General features: G+C 41.1%; 1 protein-coding gene across 1 annotated transcript; it reads right to left on the bottom strand.

The window, feature by feature from the left end:
* Positions 1-606: 606 nt before the first annotated feature.
* On the bottom strand, positions 607-8,712 carry fanca (FA complementation group A). The gene is made up of 9 exons (XM_031868179.1): positions 8,498-8,712; positions 7,742-7,854; positions 7,092-7,188; positions 6,683-6,825; positions 2,463-2,558; positions 2,166-2,239; positions 1,462-1,571; positions 1,051-1,161; positions 607-858 (listed from the first exon to the last, which is right to left on the bottom strand). Exons 1-9 carry the CDS (start codon positions 8,556-8,558, stop codon positions 770-772), a joined length of 894 nt encoding a protein of 297 aa, XP_031724039.1. The 5' UTR covers positions 8,559-8,712; the 3' UTR covers positions 607-769.
* Positions 8,713-11,999: the final 3,287 nt, after the last annotated feature.

The following is an 11,999-nucleotide window of genomic DNA, read 5'->3' as shown; positions in this document are numbered from 1 at the left end:
GTATATACATACATATGTATATACATACATATGTATATACATACATACATACATATGTATATACATACATACATACATATGTATATACATACATACGTATATACATACATACGTATATACATACATACGTATATACATACATACGTATATACATATGTATGTACATACATACATATATATACATATGTACGTACATACATACGTATATACATATGTATGTACATACATACATATATATACATATGTACGTACATACATATATATACATATGTACGTACATACATACATATATATACATATGTACGTACATACATATACATACATATGTACGTACATACATATGTACGTACATACATACATACGTACGTACATACATACGTACGTACATACATACGTACGTACATACATATGTACGTACATACATACGTACGTACATACATACGTACGTACATACATATGTACGTACATACATACGTACATACATATGTACGTACATACATACGTACATACATACATACATACATACATACATACATATATATATATACATATAATGTACATATATATACACATGTATAATGTTTATATATGAACATTACACCCCCATCATGTCAGTACGAAAAGTGGTTGATCAATTAAAATTGATATGGGAGGATTTCATCATTATTTTGTTCTTCCTCCAAATGTTTGAGAAACGTTGTTTGTTTTTTAGATTTTGTTTTCTTCAGGCAGAGACCTCAAACTCAACAAATATCTGATTTCATGAAGCTTAAGACACATAAAACACAATGAACCATAGCTCGGCTCCTGCTCCAGCACACCGCAGCGTCAGACTCTTTCCCACGGTGTCTAGCAGCCCTGAAAAAGACAAAGAGGAAAAACAATAAAGTGTTAAAAAGCGAGACAAAAAAAATAAGGAAAGTATTAAGATGATACTTAGACGTCTTAGCTCTTAAAAAAGTAGAAAATAGCGTTACGGCTCCAGAGGTGTGACTCAAAGTGCTTCGCTACATTTTTCATCAACACAGGACAGGGAACACGTAGACTCACAGAAGAGCATGTCGTCCAGCACCGAGCAGCAGAGCAGGGACGCCCTCCTGTCGGCAGCTGCCGGCTCCTGGATCAGCTCAAAGCCACTTCCCACCAAGACTCCAACCACAGCTGAAATACAGGAGATCTTTTATCAGCATCACCCTCAGCAGCAGCAAACAGAGTGTACTTGATTCCATGAGGGCATTTTTTTGTAGCTTGGTTGGTTGCGTTTAAAACTCCTAACCCTGGCAGTGCAAGTGCAAGTCTATCTTTCCTAAGCCTGACGTTGTACAATTTTACTCATTTAGCACCAAATTCAAGGTGCTCTGACAAAACCATCCAAGAATCACAAGAATCACAAATCCAAAGCAGCTTTTGTGCTTTAAGTATTGTAATGTTGACGAATGGATGAGCGACCAGTGTCCTTACTTGACAGCACTTTCCGCTGAAGTTGTTTGGTCTCCTCGTCTCCGTGAGGAGGCTTCCAACCGCACAGAGCCTTCACCTGAGACACCAACCACAGTCTCACTTCTTCATCACTGAATGGAGAAACAAAGCGATAGGTTCAAGTTCATATGCTGCAGAAAGGTGCAGGTGTCGGCCATGCTTTTAACTGTCACTCTCCTCAAACTCGGGGTGACTTGGAGATCCTTCTTTGTTGTGTTTTAGTTTAACTGAACTCAGTGTACAATTTAAAGATGTCTCTCTGCATCCACAGAGGGGCACTGTAACTCTGTTCTGTTGCGAGTTCAGTTGTAGCATTGAATGCTGTTAATTTGAACGTCACCTTTAGGTATTCAGGCGGTTTACTTCCCGTCTCTGAAATAACCAGAATATTCACACATAACTTGTAACTCAACCCACATGAAGCAGATAGTTTGCTTTTAAAGTAAAATGTTTCACTGAGAGAATTCTCAGTTAAGTGTTCTGAAGTAAAGTTCATAACTGTGTATTCAGTTAGTTATTAACATTTAAATCCTTAAAAGACTTTCTATGCTTCGATAGTGTTTGCAGAAGTAAATATACTGAAGTAGAATACTTCTGTCTTGTTATCTTCTGAGGTCAACTGCTGCATGATAGTAATCCCTGTATGCTTTTTTTCCATAAAAAACTAAACTACTTATATTTCTTACCTCTCTATGATGTACTTCAGGGTGAGGATGTTGCAAACGTGGAGATGGTACACCACCTCCAGGTTGGGTAGCCTCTGTAAAAACACTACATTAAATATTTCATTTCCTACATCCTGTATAAGAAAGCCAGGCACAGTTTTTCCTATTGTTCAGACCGACTGTAAAGGGATTAATGAACATTTTAAAGTAACTTCATGGAATTACAAATTGTGCAAAACCTCATCAGAAGTAATCAAGTCTCATGTTTGAACACACACACACACACACACACACACACACACACACACACACACACACCTGATCCCTCCTGTACTCCTGCCAGAGCAGTTTAGGGCAGAGGGCTCCCTGTGACAGCAGTTCTCTGCTGGACTCCAGCAGGACGCACAGCTGGACCTAGAGAGGACAGGGACGGGACACATTTTTACATCGTGTGTCACATTTGAATGTGCTTTGTGTCCTCCTGCAGAACAAGTGTACCGCAGCAATGAAAGAGGAACTCGTGAGATGTTAGCAGCTGCATCCAGAGCAGAAAGATGTTAAACCGCAGACGTAATCTACCAACAAGATGTGACGCAACGACCATTTTCAGCATGCAGAGATGTTGCAGCAGTAAAGCTGTGGGAAGAAAACACAAAGTCACCGTGCATGAGACACAAAATGAGAATGAGAATCCACTCACTACATTGTTTGAAGAAAAAGCGCCTGTCATCTGATTTACTGGCATGTTTTCAGCAAAACTGCACAGTATTAATGTATAACATTTAATCTAATTAATGCCGCAGTCATTTGACGATTTAAAAAGAGCATGGCGACTGTCGTTAGTAGCTATGGTGACAACACAAGTCAGCGGGGGCCTTAAAGCGTGTCACACTCACTAGTTTGAGAACTCAGTTTTGGCCAACCGTCAATTTATGACTTGCCGACAGAAATATGGAGCAATTGCAATCCAGCAATCCTCAAATTCCTCTCTAGCAGCAAGGCGACGGATATAGTCGGGTTGTTGGGAAGTTTGCTTAAAAAATGGACTCCGCTCTGACCATCCTGCTATGTTGATTTGAACGGGGAATGTCCATTCTACTGACATTCAATTACTATGGCTCCTCCATTTTACTTTGTACATCGTGGGAGAAGAGTCTCAGGGGTCGACGCCAACTCCTAAAAGTGGTTACCCCACTGCCAACCAGGCACCAGCTTTTTGGTTGCCAAAACTGATCATATGGTTGCCTTTTTTTAAGTCACCTTTTATTAAGAAATTGCCGTTATATGTCAGCTGATGAAAATGTGACATAAAAGTTCTATTTCCGAACAAAAAGTCTTTGTAGTTTTTGGTTCTTATCTGCTTCTTTACAGAATTTGAAAAGTAATATCTTTGAGCATATAATATTTCAGTATACAAACTAGCAGTAGTGCAGCTGTTCACAAATCCCCCAGGAATGAACCCAGCAAGTCACTCGTTTTTCCATCCGTTCCTTTACAATGTTGCTTTTCTGGACCTTTGTCCTGATTCCCACCACAGATCCTTCGGTCTTTTAAGCATTGAAGTCTTGGATTGTGGGCCCCTCAAGTGACGCCAACATCCGCTTGTCCATCGTCTCTTCTTTCAGAGACGACCTCCAGTCTGTCCTGATTCTAATAAGGAGCCGAGTCCCCTCTCACATACAGCTGAAGAGAAGGGGCAAAAGCTAATTGGTAGAAAATAATGACTATGTGTTGACAGCAGTAACGTTTTTAAAGTTTATTTGTCTATATGTTATAAAGTGGTTTCCACGGAAACCAAAGGGCTGAGACTTGCAGATATGTAAAAATGGTTGTCGAAGGCAATCTAGCAACCCTTACTGCCGAGGCCCGAGTGAACACTCAGACATCGACAGCATTCAGTTTGCATACCGTCCGGTTTCAGTATGCATCATTTTTCACTTTCCCAGTCTACACAGTAACACACTCCATATTAAAAACCTGCTCCGAATTAGTTTGCACCACGCCGATGGTGTGGTGAACCGTATGGTAAATGTGAGAGGGGATGTGATATACAGAAGCATAACAAAAACTAATACCGATATTATAGATTCAAGATGCCGACAGCCAAAGGAGACAATGTTTTTAAGTTTTCTTCTGCTGGATGTCAGCAGAAAAAAAAAATAATAATAATAAACAGATTTTTATCGACTTTCACAGGGGGTGCACCAGGATTTGCCGCTCTGAGGTTGTCAAAATGAGATTTTGCACATGCATAACTTAAATCTTAATAACACACTTACTGGATAATATATACAAAAGTCTGAAAATTAAACTGTATAAAAAGATTTAGTTTAGTTTAGTCCTCACTCAGATAGATATTTGTGGACAGTGTCCGATAAAGATCAGTATTAGAATTACACTAAGTGTAGAATTAGATTCCAGTGGCGACTGCCTACGTTTGTTTTCAAACATTTCCAAGACGCTGTCACTTTATTTCCAAGTTATACGAGTTAGAATAGAATAGAAACCCCTTTTATTGTCATATACAGGTGCTGGTCATATAATTAGAATATCATCAAAAAGTTGATTTATTTCACTAATTCCATTCAAAAAGTGAAACTTGTCTATTATAGTCATTCATTACACACAGACTGATATATTTCAAATGTTTATTTGTATTAATTTTGATGGTTATAACTGACAACTAAGGAAATTCCCAAATTCAGTATCTCAGAAAATTAGAATATTACTTAAGACCAATACAAAGAAAGGATTTTTAGAAATCTTGGACAACTGAAAAGTATGAACATGAAAAGTATGAGCATGTACAGCACTCAATACTTAGTTGGGGCTCCTTTTGCCTGAATTACTGCAGCAATGCGGCGTGGCATGGAGTCGATCAGTCTGTGGCACTGCTCAGGTGTTATGAGAGCCCAGGATGCTCTGACAGTGGCCTTCAGCTCTTCTGCATTGTTGGGTCTGGCATTTCGCATCATCCTCTTCACAATACCCCATAGATTTTCCATGGGGTTAAGGTCAGGCGAGTTTGCTGGCCAATTAAGAACAGGGATACCATGGTCCTTAAACCAGGTACTGGTTGCTTTGGCACTGTGTGCAGGTGCCAAGTCTTGTTGGAAAATGAAATCTGCATCTCCATAAAGTTGGTCAGCAGCAGCAAGCATGAAGTGCTCTAAAACTTCCTGGTATACGGCTGCGTTGACCTTGGACCTCAGAAAACACAGTGGACCAACACCAGCAGATGACATGGCACCCGAAACCATCACTGACTGTGGAAACTTTACACTGGACCTCAAGCAACGTGGATTGTGTGTCTCTCCTCTCTCCCTCCAGACTCTGGGACCCTGATTTCCAAAGGAAATGCAAAATTTACTTTCATCAGAGAACATAACTTTGGACCACTCAGCAGCAGTCCAGTCCTTTTTGTCTTTAGCCCAGGCGAGACGCTTCTGACGCTGTCTGTTGTTCAAGAGTGGCTTGACACAAGGAATGCGACAGCTGAAACCCATGTCTTGCATACGTCTGTGCGTAGTGGTTCTTGAAGCACTGACTCCAGCTGCAGTCCACTCTTTCTGAATCTCCCCAACATTTTTGAATCGGTTTTGTTTCACAATCCTCGCCAGGGTGCGGTTATCCCTATTGCTTGTACACTTTTTTCTACCACATCTTTTCCTTCCCTTCGCCTCTCTATTAATGTGCTTGGACACAGAGCTCTGTGAACAGCCAGCCTCTTTTGCAATGACCTTTTGTGTCTTGCCCTCCTTGTGCAAGGTGTCAATGGTTGTCTTTTGGACAACTGTCAAGTCAGCAGTCTTCCCCATGATTGTGTAGCCTAAAGAGAGACTGAGAGACCATTTAAAGGCCTTTGCAGGTGTTTTGAGTTAATTAGCTGATTAGAGTGTGGCACCAGGTCTCTTCAATATTGAACCTTTTCACAATATTCTAATTTTCTGAGATACTGATTGTGGGATTTTCCTTCGTCGTCAGTTATAATCATCAAAATTAAAAGAAATAAACATTTGAAAGTCTGTGTGTAATGAATGAATATAAGACAAGTTTCACTTTTTGAATGGAATTAGTGAAATAAATCAACTTTTTGATGATATTCTAATTACATGACCAGCACCTGTACATACACGAAATTTGACTTCTGCATTTGACCCATCCCTGTATATAGGGAGCCAATGACAGGAGCCAATGACAGGCGCCCGGGGAGCCGGGGGCTCAGGGACACTACGACACGTGACACATCCCAGTCGAGGATCGAACCGTTGACCCTGCGGTTACCAGACAACCCTCTTAAGCCAGTGAGCCACGGTTGCCCGTGTTCATTGACAAAAGTTGATTTAATACTAACAGACTAACTCATTAAATACGCTGAATCACTTTCTTCAAATTGAGGATTTTGTTCACGGGTTTGTGGGAGCCACTGTGACTCCTGCATTAACTTATTCTTGCATGAGGGGACGGATTGAATGCTCACCTTGGATTCTTACGGCCCGTAGAAACAAATCATCAACTCTTTACTGTCAGATACTCACTCGCTGAGAGGACGTGAGGAGCCCTCTCCTCTTCTCCTCTTCCTCGCTTCCCGTGATCTCCATCAGCCTCTCCAGCACCATCTTGACCGACAGCGCCGCCGCCGGGACGCCCAGCTGCGAGGCCCGACGCCTCAGCTCGCACGCTGTTCGTAGACAACACACCCTGTAGTTCACAGCATTTCACTCTGTGGCACACTCTGCTGTGAGCTGTGACCATTTCTGTAAGTCTCTTTTGCGGTGTACAAAAAGTAAGCAAATGAAAACTGACAGTTGTCCAGAAGATAAAGAATGAACAAAGACGGCCGCCATGAAAAGGTGAAACTTGTCCGTGTCGTGCCGTCCAGCAGCTGACTCAGATATTAGCTGTTGGAGAACCGATGTGCAGCACTGAGGCAATTCAAACACTCACCCAGCAGTGAACATGCAGAGGTGGATGTGGCGCCTTCAGAGCCCGCCTGTTTCTCCTCGCCGTTCTGAGTGCGGAAAATGTTGCACGGATCTGTATTCTAAAAGAAATGTAGAAAACAATAAAAAAAAACTTAAATTAATAAAATATTAGTGAAAGATCATAAACAGTTGAATTTGAGGATTTTACTTTGTCAGCCCTCGAACCAGTTCCTAGCACAAGGAGCACAGGTGAAGCAGCTTTCCTAAATCTTTAAAGGCCCCTCTACAGTGAATCACACATGTGTAATTCACCCAGAAGCCCTCATTCCAGTAAAATGTCTTTGGCGGTTTGGGGCTAAAGAGCAACGTTCCTTTTAATCACAATCCAATGCAGAATATTTTCCACCAAAGCCAATCAAGTGGCACACACAACAAATGGCCAGTAGGAGCTCCAGTTACTCCCATACAGTCTAATACAACATTACTATTTCTTTCATTTAGAGGCTTTTTTCTTTTTTGCAACTGTGAATTTATTGCATCGTTTGACAGTCATGGCATTGTCAGGTGTTACACTCCTCTTTCTCAGTCCACAGATTAGTATAAATTGTCCTTATTGTCGTGGCACAGTGTTTGCCCATTGGCTGTGCAGCCCAGTGGGGTACGCTCACTCACCCCGACCTCCCTGAGCAGACCGCAGAGGTTCTGCTGCTGTTCCAGCAGCTGGATCGCTGCCTCCTGCAGCCTCCGAGCATCTTCCTGCTTCGGCCTCTTCACCACACGGCCAGCTGGGAAAAAAACACGAAATGCTGCAGACTTCAGACAAATGTTTATGTGGACACCGTTTCAGTATTGTATAACACAGTTTGCCAAACCGTATGTAATTCGGTTACTTTGAAGTCTGAAGTTGAGGCAAAAACTAAACTGACTCAGATTAGATGACAAATATGTACAGGTGTTACGTCGAAGTTTGCTTCCTCGTCGAAAAGTGTTTCCCTCCTATGAAGATTAGGGGGGGTCCAGGTATAGGTACGGGAACGCATATTGACGGGGAAACAGTATTCGGCAACACCGCTACCTTCAGTGGGTGAACTTGTCTAAAACAAACGTAACTAGGAATGGTTATCCGTGAAGGGTCACGCCAAACTCCACTAAAAAAAAGCTTCCAATTGAATGTATCCACGTCAATGGCCGGAGTTGATTAATTTAACGCCATAATTAATCGCTAGCATAAGTTAACGTTACAAACGCTAGACAGTATTTATCGAGACAATACAGACGCGGTCACGATGACATCAACGGGGAAAATAGACTAGGATAGTTAGTCTGACTACATTTTGAGTGTGTATTTTCATTTTAGACTGTATTCGCGACACGTTTTGTTTGGTGCTCCATAAGAACGCCAACATTAGCTAGCTGCTGTCAACTCACCGAGGAGGCTCGACAGAGTCCTTTTCTGAGAGACCGTTTCACACGATGCACTCAGTGCCATTTTTACTTTACGGCTGAATCAGCACTTCGAGAGAAAGTCAGCGTTTCAGCCAATTGTCCTTCTGAAAGCAATACGTTTGACGGCGCTAAATGAGTGCATTCATTCCCTGGTTAGCTTTTCCCAGGCTGCTACGGCACTGTTTTGGTCCACTTTCTCCTCCATGTTGCCCCTCGCGCTCTTCTCTCCCATTGGTCTGCGTGAGAGCCAATCAGGATAGACCACTCTATGTGTGGGACAAACAAAGAAGTATTCCGGAGATTTTAAGTGACGCAGAGATCGAAAAGTGGCCGATTGTATGTCACTGTTTTTCAGCGGCATAAACCGATCTCCCTGGAGTGGTATGCCACTCCTTTTTCAACTGCATGTACCGTTTACTGAAGGCAGGAGCTTTTAACATTGGCCATAATATCAGTTCCAGGGTACATAAGCAAATACGAAATCACTTTGTCATTTCAAAAGCCTTGTAGGCGCTACTTTGTCAATAAAGTCAGAAAAAATACATTTACGCCATCACTGTTCGTGAATCAAACAATTTGCACACATTTGCATATGCATCAGGAGGCGGCACAATTGTGTCTAGTGAACTTCCACTTTTAAGCGGTACCTGCCTTCAGGAAACGGTAGCTATATGCCATTGGAAAAGGAGTGGCCTACCTACCACTCCAGGGAACGGTATATACTGCTGAACACATTGGCATACCCTCCGCCACTTTTCGATCTTGGTGCTACTGTTTTTTTTAATGTTCGGCCTTTCCTTTTCTTACTCTAGATAACTTTATACATTTTTTTTAAAATCCAATCTATGTATATATGTATTTGTGGAACAAATATAAAACTAAATTTAACGCAACTTTAAAAAATTTGTTTTTACCCTCTCTTGAAGTCAATAGTAAATCATTTTATTTTTGCATCCACCAAACAGTTTCCTGTGTTTAATTTGTTCCTTTTTTTGCGAGTCAGCGATTCAAAAGCAGGTTTCTCCTCTGTGGCTCTGGTGTTTGTTGCTGAGCAACATTGTGTTTTCAAACACAATCTGAACTCTTGTTGTGTAGCCTACCTTTCCTCTTGTCCCCTCCTTTGGAACAGTTTAAGAGAATAAGAGCCTCTCGTTACTGCACCCTGTGATATCACACAACATCTCTGCATTGCGGATCACATTTCATCGTACTGTTTGTGTGTTCTCTTTGTTCCCAGTTTTGTTTATTCTATTAACTGTCAACAGAGCAGTGCTGTAAAAGAGCATGTGTATGCTCAGCTGATCTGTATTTAAAAGGGCTAAATAAATAAAACTGGAGGTGAATTTGGAGTCGCTATGATGTTGTTTTCCCACGATTTGTTATTTGTTGTTACATTGCATTATTTAATGTCACAGACAAAGCATTCTGTTGCAATCTCGAAAAAGGGTTAAACACAGCCAATGGAGTGGTCATGTGGGTTAGAATCAGCATGATCGACGCAGGAAGGAAAAAGACAGAATGAAGTGTATGTGTATTTTTCTCAATACTGTGTTCCAGTTGCACATTACATACATACAACACTGATGGTGGAAGAAGTATTCAGATGCTTTACTTGAGCAAATGTACCAACACTGCAATGTAAATCAATGTAAATACACCACATTGCAATTAAAAGTCCAGTATTCAAAATGTAGCTTAGTAAAAGTACAGTACTGTAATAAAGTACTCATCAGACACAATGGGCCCTGTCAGTGTTACTTTACTATACATTACAATGCTGGTGTATTGTTACTAATGTATATACGGTACATCATCTTTTATAAGCTGATATACTGTTTGTATATGATATATTAATCTTACTTTATACTTTTCCAAGGGTGTACTTCTGTCCACAGTTTTTTCCCCAGCTGTAACTACTCCATGTCCATTGTTGCATTGTGGTACAACAGCGTCCATGAACACCGCAAAGCAAATCTGAGTGTACATGGAGGCATTTTAATGCTAGTACTTCTTTATTTTGTCCTTTTTCTCTTTTTTTACCCTTTACATGCATCAAAAAGGCAGTCCGATGTGTTTTACAGATGAATATTCACAAAAACATTATATATAAATATAAATTAATTAAATAACATTTAATCAAATTCAATGAAATACATTTTAATGAATAAATAAGTAATTTAAGACTAGACTAAACACGTAAGACAACATGTTTAAATAGGAAAAAGGAAAAATAAAATATAAATGTAAAAAATACATATACATACATATACAAATATTTGTATATTGTAAAGCCCTCTGAGGCAAATTTGTGATTTCGAGCTATACAAAATCAATTAAATTTAATTGAATGTATATATATATTTATACATATATGTATACACCCCCCACAGTGCCTCAGTGTGGCCCTAGCTGTAGTTAAAGCAACCTTTAGTCCCTTGGGCTTCTTCCCACCTTCTCTCTCACATCCTTTTTTTACAATGTGAATGCCCCACTGACTAATACACAGTAGAAACGCTATGCACAGCGATCAGGACGCGGGGCATGTCAGGACAGGTGTGACTGTCGTCTAAGCCTCGTCCTTTTTTCATTATAAAGATTTAAAGGGTTGTCTTGCTCTACTGTGGGAGGCTGCAGTGCTTTCTCAAACTCCACCATGTTTGTGATGTGCAAAATCAAAAGAGAGAATAAACACTTTGAAAAGAACAAACAGGATTGTGACTCAGTTCAGGTGTGGCATAATGAGTGCCACACCTGGCCCGAATCCCATTGAGTGTCCATGACTGTGCGGCGGCGGCCTCCATCTTGCCCTCCGTGTGTTGGAGTAGAGATCGTTCTTCACGGTGTGCAGAGTGTATTTTCTGGACTTCCCAGCTTCATTGCGGCAGGCAGGCGGCAGGAAAACCGTCTCGTGGGAGCCGCTGAAAGGAACTCATGAAAACTTAATGCAATGTGTCCTCATGAATTTTTAAGAGGCCCCTCTTCCCATTGTGCTGCTAATGTGCAGGGTGGTTATACAAACAGGAGATGCTGATGTACCGGGCTGAGTGCAAACTCACCAGCAAGGCAGAGCGTCATCTCCGTGAGGAACAACACACAGTGACACCTCAGCACGCACACACACACACACACACAGTCAGCTACAGTGGCAGCTCTTGTCTGGATCAAGTGAGCCACTGACACTTTTGACAAGTGTTGATTGAAGGCTGACTGGATCTGGACCTCAGCAGGATTTCATGCGTGTGTGTGATAAAGTTTGAGAAAGAGACAGAGTGAACGTTTGGCGTCCATAAAACATGCATTGGCAGATTTGTAGTTGTTTTGTGTATCTTTGTAGTCGTTTTGTGTCTCTTTGGAGACTTGTTGTGTCTCTTTGTAATCATGGTGTCTCTTTGTAGTAATTGTGTGTCTCTTTGTAGTTGTGTTTTTCACTTTGTAGTCATGCATCTCTCTGTGGTTTTGTGTCTCATGTTGTGTCTCTTTGTAG

Source organism: Anarrhichthys ocellatus, unplaced genomic scaffold (genome assembly GCF_004355925.1).
Source record: "Anarrhichthys ocellatus isolate YVR2014 unplaced genomic scaffold, GSC_Weel_1.0 scaffold41, whole genome shotgun sequence".
NCBI lineage: Eukaryota > Metazoa > Chordata > Actinopteri > Perciformes > Anarhichadidae > Anarrhichthys > Anarrhichthys ocellatus.
The sequence above is the reverse complement of the archived record's forward strand: the minus strand, read 5'-3'. Positions and strand labels throughout refer to the sequence as shown.

Excerpts from the sequence above, each read along its gene's own strand:
- fanca (XM_031868179.1), bottom strand. The coding sequence starts at position 8,558 with ATGGCACTGAGTGCATCGTGTGAAACGGTCTCTCAGAAAAGGACTCTG. Across the intron at positions 7,189-7,741 it reads GTCTGCTCAGGGAGGTCGGG|AATACAGATCCGTGCAACAT; the intron begins GTGAGTGAGCGT and ends CATTTCTTTTAG. Across the intron at positions 1,162-1,461 it reads TCAGCGGAAAGTGCTGTCAA|CTGTGGTTGGAGTCTTGGTG; the intron begins GTAAGGACACTG and ends CCTGTATTTCAG.